The sequence below is a fragment of the Monodelphis domestica genome, chromosome 2 (genome assembly GCF_027887165.1).
Source record: "Monodelphis domestica isolate mMonDom1 chromosome 2, mMonDom1.pri, whole genome shotgun sequence".
Classification (NCBI taxonomy): Eukaryota; Metazoa; Chordata; class Mammalia; order Didelphimorphia; family Didelphidae; genus Monodelphis; species Monodelphis domestica.
In genome coordinates, this window is record NC_077228.1 from 9809259 (window position 1) to 9832877 (window position 23619).

Consider the following 23619-nt stretch of genomic DNA (forward strand, 5'->3'; position numbering starts at 1 on the left):
GACTTTTGGGGGACTTCAACCTATAGAGAGCTGGATTCAAATCCCCCCCCATTTGTTAGCTATGTGACCATGAGAAAACTAATTGATTTCTTGTATCTGTAAAATGGGGATGATAATAAGCTTTCCCTCACAAGGCTTTTGGAGAACCAAAGGAGATCGGGATTATAAATAAAGCATTTTGTGTCTTATAGCATTCAAGAGCTGCTAGGAATATTGTCATCATCACAATGTAACTGCCCTAAGACTTTGGGGACACTAGATGGCAATACCTCGACTAACAAGCCCTCTGGGAATGAAGGTTTTTTTTTTTTTAAACAAAGCATTCTGGGACTGGCTGGGGAACATTTCGCCAATATAGACTGGAAGACCAATCCTAACATGAACCAGGCTCTTGAGCAAAGGGAAGGTCACCCAGACTTTGGCCAGATCCAGCCTCCTATCACAATTTCTGTCCTAAGAGAGGGAAGAATCTCTCATGCGGGGACCCTGGTTGGTGGAGCGATAGACTATGGTGGATCTGGAGCCAGGAAGTCTTGGATTCAAGTCCTGACTTAAACACTTGCTCTGTGACTGGGAAAATCACTAAACTTTTCTAGATCTCTGTTTCTGCAGCTACAAAATAAAGGAGTGGGAAGAGGGGTGTGCAACCAGGTAAAGCAATGAATAGAGAGAGGTCTTGGGTTCAAATCTGACCTCAGACACTTCCTAGCTATGTGACCTTGGGCAAGTCACTCAACCCCAAGTGCCTATCCTTGCTGGTCTTCTGTGTTAGAATTGATACTGAGACAGAAGGGGTTAAAATAAAATGGAGGAGTTGGGCTAGAGGTCCTCTGAGATTTCTTTCAACTCTTGTCTGAGACTCTAGCTGAACTGAATCTCGTGCTTAGCTGACAAATTCAGCTCCCCCACCCTACACTCCCAAGTCTTGGGACTGTTTCCCCCCAGGCAACAGAGAACTCATCCCAACTTTCAATACTGCAGTTCTAAGACATCCTCTCAAGGATCTCAAAAGCTGAAAGCCTTCTTCCCCGAGTCTCTCTGTCCCAGGGGATCTAACCAGGACTGAGGACAGCGGGGCCATCTATCCCCTCCTCATTCTTTATTGGCTATCACAATTTATATGGAACTTGTGGCTCACCGGGGTCCCCCCCCAGATCTTTTCCAGATGTTAACGGCTCTCTGACCGCATCTCCCACATCTTCTGGGAATTGCGTATTGGGAGACCTGGCGAGTTCTCTCATGCCTGGGGGGAAGGAAAGGGGGAGAATCCCAAGACTTGGGAGCGTAGAGTGCAAAAACTGAGTTTTGTCAGCCGAGCTCCTTCCGCTGGAGTCTCAGATCCTGAAAGGGGCTGGTGGACATGGAACGGTGGTCTGCCCATCAGAGAGATACAGGGATTCCCCCATGGATGCTGCAAATGGAGAATAAAGCTGGAGGTGTGGGTGCTCCTAGATCACCTCTTTGTTTAGTTCCCCAACTCTCTACATTCCTGAAGAGGGGTGAAAGTACTGACTTACAGCTCCTTAAGAATGAAAGAACCAGGGACAGCTGGGTGGCTCAGTGGATAGAGAGGCAGATCTAGAAATGGGAGGTTCTTAATAATAATAATAATGAGCCCATAATAATAATGCATGCCCCTAGACACTCTCTAGCTGTGTGACCCTGGGCAAGTCACTTAACCCTCATTGCCTAGCCCTTACTGCTCTTCTGGCTCAGAACTGGAACATAGTATGGATTCCAAGTTGGAAAGTAGAGGTTACAAAAAGGAATGAGAAAACAGTGCAGCCCAAACCCCCACCTTCCTGTCCCCCATGTCCGGTGAGGGGTGGCACCTTTCTACATGCTTCTTCTGCTTCTGGAGCTATGACCAGTCATCATTTCTACACTGTATATAACTCACGTCTTTTATTAACTGCATGCATGGGAGGTGGGAATGGAGGAAGCCAGAGAATAGTTTAGATAATAGAATTTAAAAAGGCAGGTCGGAGGTTTAAATCTGGGGAAGTGAGAAATTGAGAATGGTTTGTAGCAGGAGCTTGGAGTGACTGAGACTGATGACCTGGCCCTTACGACAAATCTCAGTCCAAAATGCTGAAGAGTTTTGTGCTGGGGGCTGAGTTGAATGAGAGAAAACCTGATGGTTTTGATTTGTAAATAACTTGGCAGAGGAGATGAACCACCTGACTCAGCAGTCACTTCGACTTCATAAAATGTGGGATGATTTTCCCTCAGACAGCAGGGAAAGCTTATTCCTCCCTCCCTCCTCCCCAACTGGCCTTTTCAAGACAAATCATCTGGATGACCAAGAGAGCTGGTATCTGGGAGGGACCATTGTCTAGGAGAGAATTTTGCCCGAGGACCATCAAAGGGAGGAATTGGTAAAAATCTAGCTAGCCTAAAAATGGTAGGGTAGGAAACAGTCTCTCAGCCCTGCACCACCAAACCTTGCTAGACAGTATCCCACAGTGGCTACACCTATTACATTCCATCATTTTTTACAGGGCTCCATGTTCTGGCTCTGCCATCTAATAGGTTAGTGATCCTTCCCAGCTGTGTCACTGGCTACGGATTTATCCAAGTCACTGATGATAATTACGCCCCCCCCGCCCCCCCCCCCCCACACACACAGAGTTTTGGATCGAGTATAGATGTCTTGTTGCCTCTCTGGAAACTCCCTTCCACGACAGCACTTTTGCCCTTGTCTAACTCACATCGTCCTTTTCTTTCCTTCTGGTAGGGATGAATTTTAAATTCTTTCAACATAAATGGAGTCACGCTTTTTTTAAAACATGCATTTCCCATCTCAAAAGTCAACCTCCCGAATTTCATCCCTGAGATCTTTGTGAAGCATCCCCACATTTCCTGATGTCCGGGATAAAGAATATTGTGTACAGCCCAGGGCCACAATGGCCCTAGTTTAGTTATGCTCCATAAGAGTTCTGGAATGTTTCCTATGAGGGAGATGGGAAAGGAAGTGATGCATGTGGAATGGTAACCAAGAATGCCAGAGGGCAGGAGAACCATCTCTTGTAACACAAATGCAAAAAGGCACCCTGATTATTTCCTCTGTCCTCTTTCTCCTCGTCCTATTAATTATTAGAAATCAACAAAGAACAAGTTCATTTATAGTCAAATGGGGGAAATAAGACATTTTTTGGTAGTTAATCACTGGGTACCAACACTTATCCCCTGCACAGTGCTATGGGCACTAAAAGGAAAAAGCTGATTCTGAAGTCAGAGGACCTGGAATCGAATCTCACCTCCATACTTTCTGTGTGACCTTGGACAAATCACCTTTATGTCTTTGGGCCTCAATTTCCTTTTGTGTAAAATGAAGGAGTTGGTCTTGATGGTCTCTGAGGTCTCTTCCAAGTATAGATCTATGGCCCTTTGAGAGATTTCCTTGTAAATATGCACATATATGTCTCGGTGTACTTACATATGCATCCATCTATCTACATATGTGATATAAAATTGCTTTTAGCATCTACATTACTTTTCACGTGTGGGTGTGGAGGTTCATCTCTTTTGAGAGGTTCCAAGAGTAGTGTTCCAGAGCCCAGGACAATTGGCCCAATGTCGATGGCAAGCCAGAGCATAAAGAAGGCACCTTCATGGAGAGGGAATGGCTTTTGTGTTGGGCCTTTGGGTAAGCCATCCTCCATGATGCTTGTGGGCAGCTTTGGGGAGCATAAATCTCGGTATCATGCCTTAGTGGATGAGCATCACAGGAAAAATCTTCTGGAGTAAAGACTCTATAAGAATTTGAGGATAATAAAGTTTTTCTGTATTAGACGAAGACTGATTCCTGGGTAGTAGAGTAGATGGTAATCCTCAATCACGTCAACAAGTCGGTAAGCATTTATTAATCACCGACTGTGTGCCAGGCACTGTAATAATCACTTCCTAGCTGTGGGACTCCCGGAAAATCGTTTAGATTCTCTCGGCTTCCATTTCCTCACCTGTAAGAAGGAGGTAACGGCACCTACCTCCCAGGCCTGCTGTGAGGCTCAAACGAGATAATATAGCAAATGTTTTGCCAACCACCACGAGAATGCTGGGTAAACGCCAGCCTTAAGGAGGAGGACGATGATGAAGAAGAAGATGGCCGGGAGACGGCCCATTGGGGTGGTCCATCCGAGCCGGCATCTTTGGGGAGATGCTACTTCTGGACGTGAGCTGGGCCCAACGTGGACTACCCAGGAGAGGCTGCACGGATGGGTCCCCTTTGAGAAACTGCGGGACTGCCGTAACGCCGAGTGGCTCGTCTTTCCCACAGCTGGGTCAGAGGCTGCCTTTGCCGTCTTTGGACCCCGGAACGCCGCGCTCTCAGAAGGTTCCAACGGCCCGGCAGATGATCTCTTCCAGGCGGCCCAAAGAGGAAAACAGGCCTGGTGGCACCTGGGAAGAGGCACCAAAGCCACCTCAAGGACACGAGGGTTCGGGGGGGGAGGAGCGTCCCCTAGCGGGACCAGGGCCAGCAGAGGCGCGCCCAGCCAGCAGGGATGCCCAGGAGAGCCTGCTCCGCGCACGGTCCCTTCCCTAGCCCAACACCTCGTCAGCACGGTGCCCCCCCCATGGCTCTCCCCCATGGACTGTCCCCACGTGGAAGGCGTTCTTCTCCGTACAAGGATACCTCGAGGGAGGCCAGCGAGAGAAAGAGGGAAACTGGCTGGGACGGGAAAGGGCCGCGGCTCCCCCAGCCGACGTCGCAAACAGACCATCCACGAGAGGACAAAGAGGGCGCCAAAGCTTCGAGCAAAGACGAGGCTCCGGGCCAGGCTGGCCACTGGGGGGACGAAATCTCTCTCCTGGAAGGAGCGTCTCATGGAAACGGCCTCCCAAACCTCTGAGGAAAATAAGACCGGACGTCCGGGGCCTCCTCGTCCCCTGTGAGCCTCACACAGGAGGCCGGGGCAGCGGGCAGCAGGCTCTGCTCCGGACGGCTCTCCCTGGACGGCTGCTTCTCCAAGAGCATCCCAGCCTCCAGGTCAGCCTCTTCTGGTCCTCCCACTGGGCCGCGCTCACTGCTGTCCAAGACGAGGCCGATTTCTTCCAGGGATAAGAAGTCCCTCCCGGCCCTCGTGCCGGAGCCGGGGAACACGGGGCTCGGGCAGGCTCTGATCACCACGTTCTTGCCCAAGCCCAGGGAGGCGCCTTGGCATTCGAGGGCCGAGAGCCCCGGGTCCCTCGTCGCACCGGGAGGGCTCCCCGAAGGAAGCGCGTGGGACATCTGCGGCCTGTAGCCGGTGCCGGGAGCAGGGAGATAAGGGACAGTCAGATCCCCAAGCGGAGCGCTTTCCCCGGGGTCCCTGAGGGCCGCGAGCTCGGCTCTGCTGCCTGCTCCGTGGGGAGAGGCCTCCTCTAGCTCCGTGATGACGGGGTCCGGGGCCAGGAGCGACGCCCCCGAGTGGCGCGTCATGAACTCATCGGTTTCCTGGAAGAAATGAAACGATGCATCATTCCTACAGAAGCAAGCCGAGGAAGCCAGGATGGCCGGCGGCCCAAAGCTCAGGATCCTGTCCCCCTTCCGCCTTTTCCGTTACTCTTCCTCCCCTCAGCCTCCTTCCTACCTTTCTGAGGGAATATGAATCCGGCCCTTTTGTCGCACATACGTGTCTGTACGTCTATGAACATGTTGGTTTAGTTCCATCTGACTCTGTGCCCCCATTGGAGTGTTCTTGGCAAAGAGCCTGGAGTGCTTGGCCATCTCCCTTCCCAGCTCGCTTGACAGGTGAAAACACGGAGCAAGCAGGGTTATGTGACTCGCCCAGGGTCACACAGCGAACAAGCGTCTCTCGGGTCAGAACTGAGCTCGGGCATTTTTGCCATGTTATGTTATGTTATATTATATTATAATACCACATTATATTATATTACATTATATTATGTTATATTACATTATGTTACATTATATTATATTATGTTGTTATATTATATTACATTACATTATATTATATTACATTATGTTATGTTACATTATATTGTGTTACATTCTATTATATTACATTATGTTATATTTATGTTATATTGTGTTACATTCTATTCTATTATATTATATTATGTTATGTTATGTTATATTTATATTATATTGTGTTACATTGTATTATATTTATATTATATTATATTGTGTTACATTGTATTATATTACATTACGTTATATTTATGTTATATTGTGTTACATTACGTTATGTTATGTTATATTTATTACGTTACCTACAAACCCACAGGCACGTGTACACACACTCACGCATGCATGCAGCCCCGAGGTCTTAGTGCGCTTTCGAGCTCTAACACTCAAACCCGCCCTTTGGGCCTCTCTGCTCAAAGGTCCGGCGGGGCCCAGGAGGCGCCGAGGGCTCTGAATTCCAGCAGAACAGCGTCAGTCGTCTCACCGCTCGGATGCTGTGACGGAGGCGTTCCGCTACTTATGGCCGGGTTTGGTCATACCATGAAATGAGATCAGGAGCTGCTCAGCAGAGGGCGGGCGTCTGTCAGGAAACTCTGGCCCAAAGGCCAGATCCGGCCCAAGGCCTGTTTTCATCTGACCCTCGAGCCCTCCGTATCAGTAGCCGGCAGGCCTTTGACGGCCCTGACAGAGGATGCTACCCCGCAAATCAAAGGAGGCCCAGGTTCATCTCTAGCCTTGGACACTCCTTGGCTGTTGGCCCATGAAGAAATCAGGGAGGTCCTCTGAACCTCAGTCTCTTCATCTGGATGCATTCTGGGCTTGAATCTCTCCCCCCAACTATAGGGGAAAACCATGTTCCAGGGCCTGCTTGCATTCAAAACAGAAACCGTCCTGTAGGTGGCAGCCCCAAGAGGTTCTTGGGACCCAAAGGGGATCATGAATTCAGATGCACTCCGTGATCGTCAGCTGTTGTTGTTAATGATGCGGTTGTAACCCAGGAGAGGTCTGTGAGGGTCAGCCTGATGTCGGGTGGCTGGAGGGATACCGGCGACCGTTGTCTCTCCAATGGATGGCGGCCTTCCCAGGCCCCTGGCGGGGATGAGGGGGATGTAGCCCCGAGCATCTGAGGGTCCTGATCCAGGCTTGGAAGGGGCCCCACTTCTCCTTCTCCCTCTGCTCTCTTTTATTAAGTTTTATTTTGTTTCTTCTTTTCTCTCCCTCTCCGCCTCCCATGAGAAAAATAAGAAAAAAAGAAACACAGGCCCTCGTCACAGTTGTGCAGTCAGACGTCACAAATCCCAGGCCCCGAGGCTCCTCCTTCCATCGTCAGGAGATATCGTCCGCCTGCTCCTTCACCGGCCCATCTTACAGATGAGGAAACTGAGGCCCAAGGCTCTCAGTGGCCTGTCCAAGCTGCACGAGGCCTGGTGAGCTCCTAACCAGACAGTCAACACGCTCAAGAACACAACACAACACAGAGCACGTCCATCTGTGCTTCCAGACCCAAGACCCCCTTTCACTGCCACCATTAATCCCAGCCTCTCATTTACCGATGAGGAAACGGAGACCCGGCACGGTGAGGGCCTTGGTCAGGGTTATGCAGACAGCCATGCCAGAAGCAGCGTTTGAACCCTTTTATGCTAACACTGTCGCCCAGGCTGGGGAAGGCTGTCAACAGAGAAATGCTGTAGAGAGAGGAAGGAATAACCAGCGGACAGCCCTCGGGCCCTGCCGGCATCCTCCCGGCTTCTGGAGCATGTGCCAGACCAGGAAGGGGAAGTCCTGCCTCGGCCACATGCGAGCTGTGTGACCCTGAGCAAGTCCCTTCCTTCTCTGCCTCAGTCTTTTCATCTGTAAAACGGAGCTAATAGTCACTTCTGCCTCCCCGGCTGTTTTGAGGGTCACACGAGATCACCTAGTCTAGAGGCACGTAAGCACTCCGTAAATGCTGCCGAGATCACCTAGTCTAGAGGTACGTAAGCACTGTGTAAATGCTGCCGGTGTGGTTTGTTAGTGCAGACGAGGCCCAGGACGAGGGCTGGTGGTCCTCGTTGTTCCCCAGAGTCTTGTATCCGGGCCATTCCTTGGAGCAGTGGAAGGTCTTAGAGCTCCCCACACGGAGCCCAGAAGACGGGCTCCCTTGAAAGCTAGAACAAAGATGGAGCCTCCGAGGAGGAGAGCCACGGAGCCCTCTGGGTTGTTTTTCTTTTAGCTTGTATTTGTGTCCTTAGCCCGGCACACAGCAAGCGCTTCATAAATGCTCCTTGCTTGGTGACTGAAGTGACAAATAAGGGAGGGAGGTCTTCCCGACACCAAAGCCAGTTCTGTCCAATATGGCGGGACACAACGCAGGGCCTGGCATACAGTAGGTGCTTCCTGTATGTCTGCTTAATTGTTCCGCTGAGGCAGGATTAGGGGCCATTTAGAAGTCACCCCACAAGACCACACAATGGGAAAATCTTTCATTCAGGAACTTTGCGAAGTCCTTGCTGAAGGGACATTTTTAGTCCCCAGATTGCTGGCCTTCTTTTCATTCATTACGTCGGCCAATCAACAGTTATTTAGCACCTACTACACGCCACACTGTTCCAAGGGCAGACATCAAAAGAAAGGCAGTAGACAGCTCCCGCTTCCCATGAGACTGGTCTGAAGCATCTGGAATGGCCAGCTCTGTGCCAGGGAGCCAGAGAGAGCCGACAAAAGCAGGCCCTGCCCTCCAGGAACGCACGTTCCCCTGGTGAAGGGGCAGCCCACAGAGAGGGAAATGCCAGAGCCATGCAAATCTCTTGGTGCATGTAAACATCATCATGCACATCAGTTAAGGGCAGGGCTGTGAGGAGAGGGAATGAGCCATTGGGAAATCCACGCATTGATTGCTCTTGGAAAGTGGTGGACAGCGAGTTCACTAAGGAAGAACTGGGGGCCACACAGGCCACGGAACCCTCGATCCCATGAGCCGGAAGGGACCATGGCGCCATCTTGTATGCCTTGTCCTCAGCCCAGACGTCCTTGCGAAGCTCTCCAGTCAGCGCTCTGAAGACGCCAAAGGACAAGGAAGCCATGATTATCAACCGAGGTAACCCACAAGACGGGTTCGGGTATGGCCTCAGCAGAGTAGCGACACAGTTAACCCTCTCAGAGTTTCCAAAGATATATTTCCAAATTGTGTTTGGAAGGACGCAGCGTTCTTCCTTTTTCCTTTGTATTTGTTTTCCCACCTGGGGATTCGTCCATGTGGGAAACTTCCAGTGGGTAAACTCCCTCCACCGATGCAGATTGCCACGTGCTTCTGTTCTCTTAGGGAGCCGCCTGGGGGCCCAGACTCGGCCAGGGGGTGTCAGAGGAGGGACTTGAACTCTGGGCTTCCCAACTCCCCAACCCACCCAACAGTCTTGTTTTTGCCCCCATCAACTTCCTGTCCCCTTCAGGGTACTTTGTTGTGAATCATACTAAATGATGCATTCTTAACATTAAAACATAAAGTGATCACCCTTTGGACCCTCTCCATTCCCATGAACACCCTCCTCCTTCCCAGGCCCCACCCCCACCCCAGCTCTCACCAGTCGGGCTGGCATTTACCTGGAGGGTCTTCAGAGCACAGCTATTCCTCACATTGGGAATGTCCTCATGAAGCCAGCTTGGTAGGAGCAACAGGAGTCTTCCTTTAATTCTTAAAAAAACGCCCAAAAGGAGACATTATGTAGAAATTAAATTATATCTCTAATAATAAAAATGTTATATCTTAGGGGGTTTACTAAAGATTATTAGAAATCAAGGAATAAAGAGGATACAAAATAGAAACCACACGTCATGGCTGGTTAGCCATTTTCAAAATCTCCCCACCTTACCACCATCACCGCTGATGCTACATCATGCAAGAAGAAAGGACGTGGGAGGCATTACTGCCAGTTAAATACCAAAAACGCGATCTCACCAACCACGTGGAGACGCAGGAGAGATTATAGGGAATTCTGGGAAATTCCAAGGACTTCTGGGGAATGAAGTCTAGGGTTCAAAATCTCCAATTACAAGAATTGCCACATTCAGGTCTGGCGGTCTGAAGACTCCAGAAAGAGTTCCTCATATGTACTTCATTTAGACCATGGGCCTCAGTTTCCTTTTCCAAAAAATGGGGATAATAGTACTTACAGGAGCATACCTACCTTATAGGGTTCTTAGGAAGAACTATTAAAAATAGTAGCAGTGGTGCGGTCCTGCCCTCCTCTTTGTGACCCCACAGGAGGTTTTCTTGGCAAAGATACTAGAGGGGTTGGTTATTTTCTTCTCTAACTCCTTTTTCAGATGAGCAAACTGAGGCAAACAGGGTGAAGTGACTTGCCCAGGGTCATACAGCTAGGAAGTGTCTGAGTTCAGATTTGAACTCAGGGCTTCCTGACTCTAAGACCAGCTCTCTAATCACTGCACTACCTAGCTGTACTTCAGAAATATTGGTATTTTTCTAATACAAGGTCTGGAGAGATAGAGAAGAAATGACAATTTATTAATTGCCTGCTATATCCTGGGCTCTGTACTAAGCAAAGAGAGCGGATATGGTTGCTTGTCTGGGATAGAGTAAATCATATTTGTTCTGTGTGAAGAGGATTGTAAAGGAAATCAAGATTGAAAAAAAAAAGTGGTCCAGGATGAATTTAGCGGTTATAAACATCGTACTTTTAGCTCCCTTTTAAGTCCCAAGAGCCAGCGAGGGCCTTGGCGATCATCTCTTCCAAGTCTTGTTTGGCAGACGAAGAAACCGAGTCACAAGAGTTGGGCAATCAGTCTGGTCATGCTTTGGAGCCTCTTCTCCAAATAAGATTTTAAATGCACAAAATAAAAGATAAAGGCAATTATATTGAAACAGTTACTGGCTAGGTGATTCAGTGGATAGAATGCTGGACCAAGAATCAGGAAGACCGGAGTTCAAATCCAACCTCAGATGCTGACTAGCTGTGGGAACCTAGGCAAGTCATTTAACCTCTGTCTGCCTCAGTTTCCTCAGATGTAAATGGAAAAAATAGCATCTACCTCCTCGGATTAATGAGATATCGATACAGTGCTTAGCACAGGAGCTGGCACATAATAGGCGGATTCTTGTCTCCTCCTTCTCCTGCTACTTGTTGTCTCCATCCTCCCTCCCTTAGAATGGAAGCTCCTTGAGGATAAGAACTGTTTTGTCATTCTTTTTATTCCCGGAGCTCAGTACAGTGCCTGACACTTAGTGGGTGCTTAATACATGTGTGTGGACCTGAAATAGTTATAAAAATATTAATTTAGAAAAATTCCCTGACCTGACCCCAGGTTTGAACCATGTTCCTGATCATCCTCAGCTGCTCCAGCCTCCCCTCTCTCCATCCCCTTTATTTGCTGTCAACATATTTTCCATTTCTCCTAAAACGTGCATCCGGGCTGTAAGATCCTTGAGGGCAGAGACCAACTCCTAGTTGGCTTTGCATCTCCAATCCCTAGCATAGATCATGAGGGCACACTGATGTTCTGAATGAGGCGGACAGATGGATGGATAGATGGATGGATGGATGGATGGATGGATGGATGGATGGATAAATGGATGGATGGATGGATGGATGGATGGGTGGATGGATGGATGGATGCATGGATGGATGGATGGATGGATGGATGGATGCATGGATGGATAAATGGATGGGTGGATGGATGGATGGATGGATAGATGGATAAATGGATGGATGGATGGATGGGTGGATGGATGGATGGATGGATAGATGGATAAATGGATGGGTGGATGGATGGATGGATGGATAGATGGATAAATGGATGGATGGATGGATGGATAGATGGATAAATGGATGGATGGATAGATGGATAAATGGATAGATGGATGGATGGATGGATGGATGGATGGATGGATGGATGGATAAATGGATGGGTGGATGGATGGATGGATGGATAGATGGATAAATGGATGGATGGATGGATGGATAGATGGATAAATGGATAGATGGATGGATGGATGGATGGATGGATGGATGGATGGATGGATAGATGGGTGGATGGATGGATAATGAATGAGCTTGGCAGCCTGATCACCAGGTCCTCAATAGAAGCTTTAGGACAAAAGCTTGGACAGCTTAGGAGGAACTTGCAAATGGACGCCCCCTTTCCCACTTAGTGTCATTTGAAATGTTTTTCCAAGCTTATTTCCATTTCTGTTTCCTATAGGAGGATTGGACAAACAATTCCCAGTTGATCATTCAATAACAGGATATGTTCCAATGTATAACAATTAAGTTGGCTTTAGAATCACGCTCCTTCTCTTCCTCTTTTAAAGCATATTAATCAAGTCAAAACCATTTCCTGCCCCGCGCCCTGTGCCTGGGAATCCTTGCCAACAGAAGGCTGGTCTTTGGTGCCTCTTTCCGATTTGCCCTGAGAAGCTAATTGGGAATCTTTGGTTCATGCTAGTCATGTTAATGACTTTCTGTAAAGCCCAGTCTCAAAGGGCTTCTGCCAAGCTTAATTAAAGGCAACCTGGAATGATGGTGCAGGTTCCTGGGTTCACAGCTTTGTGAAGATGGTTCTACCTGGCTCATCTCATGCTTGAAATGTTATTACAGAAGAGACCTCAGCAGCCCTTTAGTCCAAGAACAGGAAGATTCCTCTCCACAACACACCCAACAAACAGTCTTCCAGCCTCCCTTTAAAGCCCTCCAGGGAGGGAGATCCCACCTCCGATCAAGGCAGCCCATTCCCATTCAGGACAGCTGGTTGGAGGCTTATCTGGCATGAGGCCCGAACTGTCCTTGGTAATTTCCCTCCCTGTTCCTGGTCCTGACATCAAGAGACAAGCAGAACAAAGCTAATCCTTCCTCCATGCAATAGCCTTTCCAGTATGTGAAGACACCTGGCACCCCTATCCCTTCCCAGCCTTCTGCTCTTTGAGCTACCTGTTCCCAGTTTCTCTTGCCAATCCTCGTGGAGCATGATGTCTAACCCTCTCCATTTACTTCAAGCACACACATAATAAATAGCAGAACCAGTACCCCAACCCAGGTCCTCTGATCGCAAATCCCAAGAGATCGCCCAACGAATCGGCCATCTTTCTCTTTAGCCAGCAATGACTGCTCTCTGTCTACCCTACTAGCAGATTCCTACGTTTTCCCCTCCTTCCTCTCCTCTTCCTTTCTCTTCTTGAGTCTCCATCTTCCCTCAAGCTCAGTTAGAAGCTTATGGCCCCAACTTCAATAATAGCATTTGCTTTTAGAAATTAGGATGGTGCTTTGAACAGAATAGGCATGTCAACCACATTCGAACAAACCAGAGAAGCCAGAAGAACTCGAAAGGATGGTTCTGTGGTTGGACTCATATTCAATTCTGACCGTCCCAAGAGTCCCTACTGAGATCTTCATTGTGGTCGGCTTAATTTCTGAAATGCATTTTTCTTTTTGGTAAAGTTACAGTTTTTTTTTTGGGGGGTAAAAACAGACTAGGGTGGTTTGGTTTGTTTAAAGAGGAAAGAAACAAGAAGCTCCTTGTTGCAGTTTGGGCATGCGGCCCCTCCATTCACAACAGCTCTATGCATTTGAGAGGATGAGAACCTTGATGTTCCTAAGCCTTATTCAGATTATATTTATTCTGCCTATACTCGCACCTATGGATGTTCCTGGAGGAATATAAACACCCTGAGGGAGGGACTATTTCATTCTGTCACTCAATCTTTAATGCAAAGCAATGTCTTGGCAAAGGATAAGCACTGACTAAATGGTTTTTGATTCATATATCTGAGTGGATTTAAGAAAAAAAATCCATTCAGGCAGTTGGGTGAACAAAGCTAAAGCAGTTGTTGGGTGCGAGGCCAAAAATATCCAAGTGATTGATGGGATTATTTTTCATGGAATGAACTGACCAACCAGATATGCTTTGCTATCGTCAGCATGCATCCACCTGGTGTTTGGTGACCCGGAGCTGGAGGGAAGGGCACGGTGGGGGGACTGACATGGTGATGAACACACTTACCTAACTCGGAGGGACTGTTTAAATATCACGGTCAGGAAAAGAGCAGACAGCACCATGATACCCAGGACCATTCCAGCCAAAAGTCCAGCGCTGGGATTTCTATTGCCTGAAACGGGAAAAAGACACGTGCTTGGCTTTGCTGGGGCTGAACAACAACAGAATCGCTTTCTCTCTTCACAATGTACCCTGGACCATGGATGTCTCTGCAAGGGGGCAGGAGGCGAGGAGGAAAGGGATTCTGCTTGATGGGTTTCAGTCTTACAGGCAGCCACACACTGGAGGCTGCAACAGTGAATTCCAGAGCAAGCAACCGTTAAGGAGCCACGGATGTGCGAAACCATCGTAAATGGACGAGCGTGGCCAGCAGAGGTCCAAGAGAGGATGGCAGCATTCTACGGGAGACGGAACGAATGTTACTCCCCTGTGCTGCCTGCTGGGAGGGTTGGCTTGCAAAGCTTGTGAACGATTCAGTGTTCAGACATTCATGAAAGCTGGTTCCATGCCAAGCAAAGTCCTTGGTTTGAGCAAACACCGACCTTGGAGGTAGAGGCTACAAGAGAACACTGGAAGCAAATCAATCCACTCATCCATCTATCTTTCATGGGCTATTTATTAGTTTTGCCTACTATGCTGAGCAAGTGCCTTGGGAAGAGGAGAGATGGGAATTGTTCTTTCAGAACAGGATTCTTCCCTCATTTTCAACGATACCACGAACAGCCCAAATGTGAGAACGAACATCTGCATGACCGTTTATACTTCCTTCTTTCTTGAGGCATGGTGGAGAGCCTCTCTTTTGATAGGTGAGGCTCTTCTCTAAACCTAACCTTTCACTCAGGAGAGCTGACGGGCATGGAGGTCTGGCGTCAGAGTTTCTAGAGGGGTAATTCTGAAAATGTGGCCAGATGCAATCCCTTTGGGTGCTATGTGTGCATCTTTTGGTGGAGCCCTCTTTAGTCATGCACCTTATTTGGTCTGTCTGATCCAGGGGAGAATTCTCAATCACCCTTCACAGGTAGCAAAATGAAGTTCAATGGGGTCCACACTCGGGGCTGGATTTTGTTTGTTTTCTGTTTCTTTTTAGCCATCTGTGCAAAATAAACAATATTCGTGTCCATTTTCAAGATAAAGAAGAGAACTCCTTCCAGTTTGTTGAACAAAGCATTGTTTGTCTTCTCAGAACTAGAGGAGCAAGCTCCCCAAATCGCTCTTGGCAAGATCCACATTATCCCTCTATTAGATTAAAAATGCAGGGCATTATGGGATATTAATACATTCATTTGTCTACCTACCCAACTATCCATTTTTCTGTGGACCCACCCATCTGCCTGTCTGTCCATCCATCCATATTCACCCAACATTATTGGGCACCTGCACACTCCTGTATACATATAGGCTACTGTGCTATAATGTTGACCATGCTGAGTCATTTCCTTCCTTAACAAGTTTTAGCCCTGCCTCCTTCCCCAGCCCAACTAGAATGGAAATTTCTTGACGCCAAAGACTGTTTTCCATGTTCTGTTTGTAGGCTCCGGCACCCCACATGATGCCTTGCACATGGAGGGCATGTGATGCTTATTGGCTTGACCTGGAGTAGACTGGAGGAATCACAGCATTCAGAGCCAAAAGGCAATTTAGAGATCATTTGGTCTACCTAAGCCACTGCCCTCATTCAGAGAAAGAAGCTGAGGTCCAGAAGAGTGAAATCACAGAGGCAGTGATAAGCAGGGTGAGTGGAATTTGAATTCAGGTTCCCCCGGAATATAAGATCTAGGAACCTGGGTTCTTAAATCTTGTGGGCTGTCACTGCACCATGACTGTACGACCCAACAGGGTCCTCCTAGAAACAGCTGTTTCAGACTAGCCTCCTACTAGTAGGTGGGGGACAGGAGCCTCTCATGATAACTTTGACCAAGTTGGTGAAAGTGGCCAGCATGACAATATCCATAGTTGGCTCCACCAGCAGCTTTATGCCCAGACCTGAACAGGAAGCATTAGATGTCCAATGCCCACTCTAGTCAATGAATAAGCACTTGTTAGCCATCTACTTTGTGTTGAGCTCTCTGCTAGGGCCTGATGACCCAAACACGAACACCGAAGCAAGTCTTCCTCTCCAAGAGTTTGCATTCTAACATGGCGGACAGCCCAAGGACCTAGGCTTGGCTCTGTCTTATTTGTGTCAATTGCTTGGATGAGGACGGGGAGGGTATCTTCGATTTTCAGGTCTTCAGGCAAAGGTGGGATGAGCCTTTGTCAGGGGTGTTGTAGAGGGACCCTGTTCAGGTACATGATGGACGCAATGGGCACCAAGGTCACTTCTGACCTTGAGATTTGATCATTTCATAAATCTTATAGACAGCCATTCTCTAAAGGGAATAAAATATTGGTTGTTTTTCTTTTGTTTTCTTCTTTGACTGTATGACATATTCAACTTGTTTTTGGTGGATTAACATTAAAAAAAAATATCAAGCCCTTCAATGAGCCTTTCCTGGCTTTTAAAAAGAAGATTCCCTCTCCTCCAGGCTGTACTCCTGACCTTCTCTACCACGCTCTTCATTCTGAATGCTTGCTCTGGCCCCTGAATTCCCACACTGGATTTAAGTTACTCTGCCCTTGTGGTCTCTTCTTCTAATTCAGTTGGGCCCTTCCAGAACCTCCAACTAAGGAGGATGCCCAGGCCAGCCATGCCTCATTTCTCTCCGGGCTGTAGGATACCTTCATTCCTGGCTCCCCAGGCTACGGTTCCCTTCATGTCTTCTCCCATTTTCACAAATGCCCTTTGTGCCCAGGGACTTTCTTCCTCCTTGTATTTGCGTTCCCAGAAGCCTAGCTCAGTGCTCTCCATACACATTGCTTGTTGAATAAGGGCTTGTCGACTGACCGAATGCGTGCTATGTTCAAGGCATACACTGGAATATTCAAATAACCTGAGAGATGCATGACCTCATCAGTGTGGATGTTATAGATGCCAACCCATTTCTGCTTGTCCATCCTGTGGAATTCGTCTGTCTGTCTGTAAGTTCACCATACTGGGTCCTTCCACATGGTGGAGGGCCCCCTTGACATCACAAAGATCCTAATGGAGCCAATAGACTATTTATTAGCCCTTGAGTTCATTCTCTTTGGAACTTGGTGCTTTTTAAGCTTGTGTATTGCTCTGTCACGGAGAATGCGGGGGGCCCTTCCTAGCCTTCTCTTAACCTGGCATCACAGGGACAGCAGGGTAGTGTTCTGGCTGCCCACCAGCCACTCCTCCCTCTTGCCACACCTTCCCTTCCCATCAGACATTTCCTTGGCGAGATCTCCTCTGCTCCTATTCCAGGTCCTCATTGCTCACCTACTGTACCCGGCCCCCTCCCTTGCCTCGCTTTAATTCTTCAGTCTGGGGCTCACGGCTATCTAGCAACGCTGATGGAATTTTGGTTTGGAAAAGGTGGGCTCAGGATCAGGAAAAGAGCTTGGAATGTGCTGGCGTCCTGGGTCCATGCGTGGCCCCTGTGCAAGGCTTCTCTCATATCTCTAAACTCATGATGCCGACGCCATGGTCGGCACGGCCCAGCTGTGTGCCGAGTTGAGCGTGGGAGGAATCCTGTGCTTCAATCTGGAGGGTTTATATCCCCAACCCCAGGTTCGGCCCCTGCGGCAGCTAACCAGGCACGGCTAGGTGGTGCTGCTGAGCACTGAAAGGATGTTGGTGGTTCAGGAGAGTCCTAGGTCTGCCGATTAGATATCATCTGGGCCACGTAATAAACTGCAACCACTTCCCGAATGACCAGGGAGTAACAGTTCATCCGTTCACTGTATCTCTGATGTATGTCCGGTGATGACTTGGGGATCACTGCAGGGAGATTGCAAGGAAGGAGACGTCCGGGCTCCGCCCTGAAGGAACTTATAATCGAGCCAGGGAGGAGGGGTGACCCCACAAAAAGGGGGCTCATGCCTTCAAAACGGCAAAAGATTCGTGATTGGAGCAATGCAAATACTAGCCAACAAAGAGGACCTGGTTGGGGTGAAAAGATGAAATGTGGGAGAAAGTGGCAGAAAAGCAGAGGAAAGGTCGGTATCCCCAGACGTGTACCCCATCTTTTCTTGGAAATCAGGTTTGGAAGGGTTCAGAGAAAGGTCAGACACCATTCTACGGCTTCAAATCCTATAGGGACGTCCGCTCGGAGGGGAACGGGTCAGTAAAGAAATTCTGAAGATCCCCAAATAATTTCTTTGAGGCAGAAAAGGATGAGCCGCTAAAGAGAACAAGTTAGATTTTTGGACAGAATTATTAGAGCAGTAGATTGAGGCCAGGGACCTAATCTGCCTAGATTTCAGCAAGAATTTCAGAAAGTCTTTCATGTTATTTTTATGAAAAAGGAATGTGCTGCTGAATTGGGAAAAGGGCAGTTGAGTGGAGTCAGACAGGTTGAATGATGGGACCTAAAGAGCAGTCGTTAATCATGCTGTGTGAACTTGGAAACAAGCCAGCCCGGAGGCTGTCCCAGGGAGAGAATCGTCCTTCTCCCAATAACCCAGCCTACAACCAAAGTGCCCTCTTCAACGCCTCTCACCCCCAAATTCCTTCAGCTGCCTAAGCCTGCTGAATCTATTCCCACAGCATCTCTGGCAGCTGGGCAACACTATAGATATATAGAGTGCTGAGCCTGGAGTAGGCAAGATCTGGGTTCAAATCCTGCCTCAGGCATTTAATAGTTGAGTGACTATAATTAAGTCAGTTATTCTCCCTCAGTCTCGGGTTCCTCATCTGTGAAATTGGAATAATAATAGCATGTACCCCTAGGGTTTCTGTAAATGAATAACTGTAAAGGACCTTTGTGAGTCTTAAGATACTGTATAAGTTCTAGTGTTATTGTTATTATTTCGTATGTCACCTAATCTCTCCTTCAGATATTCATCAGCTCTTGCCTGGACTACTGAAATAGCCTTCTAGTTGGTCTCTGTGCCTCAAGTCTCTCCCGACTCCAATTCATAAATGGATAAAGTGATCTTCCTAATTCACCAGGCTGAGCAGATCACCTGCCTCTCCTCCTGCCACTCCACAAACTCCAGGGCATTCAACTGTCTTTGGCATCGAACATCAGTCTTCCCAGGTTCTTTCACTCTGCTCTCTGCCCTCTCCTCCTCACACACAGGAAGTGCCGCCATGTTCCATCTCTCTGCCTTTGCACTGGCTGCCCTCCATACCTAGAAGGCTCCTCCCCATTCGTGGCTCATGGAATTCTCCATTTCCTTTAAGATTCACCTGGAGCATTTTATCACGGAGCCTTTCTAGGTCCCTGTGGCTGCTCGGGCAGCTCCTTCCGAATCTGTGTATATTCAGGGGTACATGTCGTCACCTCCTTTGCTTTCATGTCCCCAGCACTTGGCACACCAATAGAGATGCAAAAAAAGGCAAAAGATAATATGCGTCCCAAGGAGCTCCTCATCTAAAGGGAGTGACAACAAGGAAATAAATGTGCCCCTTTGGTTCTGTGCAGGATAACTAGGGGGTCATTAAGAGAAGAAAAGCACCAGGATTAAGAGAGGTCAGGAAAGGCTTTCTGTAGATACTGGGATTGTAGCTGGGTTCAAGGAGGCTAAGGAAGCTGAGAGGCAGAGATGAGAAGAGAGAACATTTGCATACTTAGAAATCTTGAACCCTTGGACTCCATCTCCCAGAATTCTTCTAGCATCTCTTTCCTTTTTGTCCCCAGTTGCCTGCTTACATTGTTTGTATATAAGTTTCCGTAACTCCACCCGATCTCATGACCTCAGCTGAGTTAGCTCCCTTTTTACTCTAGCTTTTATTTTAGTTATTATTAACAAATCTTATTAAATTTAACACTTGGGATATTTTGGATATTAATTTTTAATCTACACATTCCAGGCGTAGAACATAGCCACAAATGCCAAGCGATGGAGTGTCTTGTTCATAGAACAGCACGGGAGTCCGTGACCTCGCTTCGAAGAGTACGTAGCAGAGAGAAAAGTCTACGGCCAGAAGATTAGGGGAAGGCGGAGTTATGAAGTTACGAAGGGCGTCAAAGGCCAAACGGGGGATTTTCCCATTTGGCCCTGGAATCAATAGGGAGCCACTGGAGTTTATTGGACTGGATGGGGCATGGGGGGAAGACATGCTAAGATTCGCGTAGTAGGAAAATCACTTTGGAGGATGGATTGGAGTGGGGAGAGACTTGAGGCAGCCACACCACCAGAAGGCTAGTCCCTTGAGCAGGAGGTGATGGGGGGAGGGGGTAAGGGGCCTTGGCAGCAGATTGGTCATGGGGCCGGGGAGAGCGAGGAGTCAAAGATGGCAGCCCCACTTTGAGCCTGAGGGTCTGACCAGATGGCAAGAGCCTCAACAGTCACAAGAAAGTCTGGAAGGGAGGAGTATGTGTTTGGAGGGGAAAGATGCGGAGTGGAGTTTTGAGCAGGAAGGCTTTGAGACGTCTACAGGATATCCGGGGTCCAGGGTCTGCTAAGCCGTTGAAGACGTGAGTCAGGAAAGAGGTCGGGGTTCTGGATCCATCGCCATAGAACTAATCATGGGATCTGTGGAAGCTGACGAGTCCACGGCTAATGGGGCAGCTTAATGAATTCGTTACCTAAAGGCTGAACTTCTGAAAGGAGAACTTGGAGGGCAGGAACTAGGTCTGCCCTTCTTAGCCCTGCCAACTCCAGGTTCCCAAGCCCTGCACTCTTCTACTGGCATCTGAATCTTTAGTGTTCATCTTCTAGCACCCACGCTTAGTGGCTCTCCGTTTCCCTCGCTCTAACAATGGGAAAACGAATCCACTGGACTATCCACCTCCCCGGGCTGATGCGAGGCGAACCTTATAACCCTTCGAGCATCATGGAAATGTGAACGATTACGTCGTTCTTACCCGAAATCAAACGGTCTTTAAAGATGGAAGCATTTAGAGGTACGATGCGGCGAGGCGGGTCTTGGAGCGGTTTCCAGGAGACCTGGGCAACTTGGAGAAAAAGAGAACAACGTTAGCCCGCTGGATGACAGGGCGCCGGAGGCTGGAGATGTGTCTGCAAACCAGTTTTTCCACTGGCCTGGCGAAGAGGGAAGGAAGCCAACCACCTTTCCTGGCTTGGAAGGTGAACGAAAGGCAGCAGCCTTTAAATGGAGCTTTCTGATCAGGTAAATCAGGAGGAGGAGGATGGATTGCTTGGCCTAGAAATCTACTTGGTGTCAGGAAAAATCGAACGTGGCGTCTGCATGGGAAGTACCAGCAGAGTTGTATTTCCTGGGCCCAGCGAGGTGGCTCAGGAGACGTCAGACTCTGGGCTCCTCCCTATCCACAATCCATTTCCCTGAATCCCCAAAGATGCCTCAGCCTCACCCTTCCACGACTGCTAGGAGGCTGCTCTCTCCCTTTCTTGGCACTGCAAAAGAAGCCCAGTTTTGTCTAGCAGGCATTTGGGGGAAATTCAAGGCAGGGAAGGGGTCTACTGCCAGAGCCTTTGGAATGAGCCTTCCCCAAGGTCTCTGGTCAACATGGTACCACGAATACAATCTCAGGAAGCAGGGGCTGTGGGGAAAGGGAGGGAGGGAAGAGAGGGGGTCTTTCAGCAGTAGATTCTCTCTAGGACTAGGGTATCTTGGTGCTTTTTTCACCTAAGAGTCTCCTGCCCCCCCCTTTTTAATACCCCACCTTCTATCTTAGAATTAGTATTACTTCCAAGGTAGAAGAGTGGTAAGTTAGGCAATTGGGGTTAAGTGACTTGTCCAGGGTCACACAGCTAGTAAATATCTGATACCAGATTTGAATTAAAGATTTTCCATTTCCAGGCTTGACTCTCTGAACACTGAGCTATGTAAGATTCTCCTTTAAAAGTTGCCCAAGATAAGTTTGAGGGTGTTCTCCTCTCTTCGACAGAAGAAAGTCTATAAAAAAGCTTTTAAAATCGGCTCTCTAATCATTTAGGAGGCATTAACTTTAGAATCAGAGGACCTGGATTTGAATTCTGTTTTGGGTCATTCCAAACTGTGTGACCTTTGGTAAGTCACTTAATTGTCCCACATTTCAACTTGCTCATCTGTAACGAGAGAATGTATACTAGAAGATCTCTGAGGTTCCTTCTAACGCTAAATCTGTGATCCTCAACCCTAATCACTCGGTATTCCTGATGTTTTGAATTGCTCTGTGTTCAAATGATCCCTTTTTAAGAAATCACACTTAAAGACATGAAAACATCATGCATTGGAGCTATGTGTAGGAGCGGCACAGAGTTCCCATGAAGTCTACACCCTGTTGTCTCCCCAGCCGGAGTTCTGCTATAACGGGGCTCGGAGATTTCTGAGAAACGGCTTTGTTCAATCCCAGTGGAATGTCTTTGGGAACAGTTTAATCGGGTACAGGTCTCTGCGGAATGGCTTCCAGAACATGGCAGAGAGAGCATTTTGCTAAGAGCACCAACAAAGCAGGACTGAAAGGCTCTTTCCTGCTGCTGCAAATAAATAAATAAATAAAGACAATCCCCTCGTTAATCTGACTTTCCTACCTAGAACGGAAACATATTTCTTCGTTCCAAATTGATTGCTGGAAATTTGACTTTGCTTGAATTCTTTCCTGGCCTTTCGGAATCACGTGCCTTCGTAAGTCATGGGACATTCCGAGGCATTGCCAGCCCCATCGCGCTCCACCGCAATTTCCCCGAGATTTCGTTTACGTGCAGCAACCATGTCTACAAATGTTTTCTGCAGTTATGTGACCTAAATTGTCTCCTTCCCTCCCCCTGGAGAAGGTGAGCAATTCGATCTAGATTAGACGTGTATATCACACACACCATGCTTCCATTGTTGTAGGAAAAACTCTCCCCCAACCCAAATCCCCAACTAAAAGCCTCTTCTTTCACCTGCATCTGAGTCCAGCAGTCCTTGTCCCACGTCCTTCAGAAGGGGCCCGGACCTCTGAGAGCAGCTAACTCCACCCCGATGGCCCGTTCCACAGTCCTGCGGTACTGGGATCTCCTGGTTCTGCTTGTTCACGCTGCATCCGTTCGTGGAGGTCTTCCCGTTCATCACTCCTGACCGCGTGACAGCTGTACTTACTCCGCCCCCAGCACGTGCCACCGTTGGCTCGGCCGTGCTCCAGTGGAGGGACGTCCTTCCGTCTCCCATTCTTGGTGGGTCCTTCCCCTTGTTGGGGCCGAGAAGTCGGACTTTCCGCTTTTCTCTTATGGCTGTTTACAGCCTCATATGCATGTAAAAGGTACCCGACTCTCCCTGCCTCATCTGCTGGCCTTTGCGGGCCATTTGTGGCTTCTGCTAAACTCGCCCCAAGTTCCCGTTTAATTTCTTCCGCCAACTCCCCACATATCCAAACCGCGATGGAGAAAGCGGCCCTACGGAGGGGCTCCCTGCCATGGCTCACGGCTCAAAAAGCCCGTGAGGGAAGCTCATTCTCTGTAACACCTGTCACAGCGAATCCTTGCAAGAACGCCAAGAGAAAGCCACCAGCCATCTCCATCTCACGCTCGTCTATGTGAGTCCAGGACTTGGGTTGGGCTTAAATGGACAATACGGCGGGAGGCCGGGAGGCCATGCACACGCTGGCCGTGACACGGGCGCCATATTATACATGGATGGCCCAGGGGAAGTGCTTCTCAGCGCTGGGAAGGGGGAGGGAGAGGACGTGAATCATGTACATTTGGAAAACGTGTGTGTACATTTGTTACTGGAATAAAATAAGGAAAAAATATAAAAACAAAGCAGAAATGGC

General features: G+C 48.5%; 1 protein-coding gene across 1 annotated transcript in view; it reads right to left on the reverse strand.

Annotated features, from left to right (window-relative positions):
• Positions 1-3107: 3107 nt before the first annotated feature.
• The window catches only part of IL23R (interleukin 23 receptor), a 68389-nt gene continuing 47877 nt past the window's right edge, over positions 3108-23619 (reverse strand). Inside the window, exons 8-11 of the mRNA XM_007480418.3 lie at positions 20770-20859; positions 13901-14006; positions 9491-9581; positions 3108-5437 (exon numbers count right to left, since the gene is read on the reverse strand). Coding sequence (XP_007480480.2) covers positions 4826-5437; positions 9491-9581; positions 13901-14006; positions 20770-20859 — 899 coding nt within the window. The 3' untranslated portion in view covers positions 3108-4825. The remainder of the gene's footprint in view (positions 5438-9490; positions 9582-13900; positions 14007-20769; positions 20860-23619) is intronic.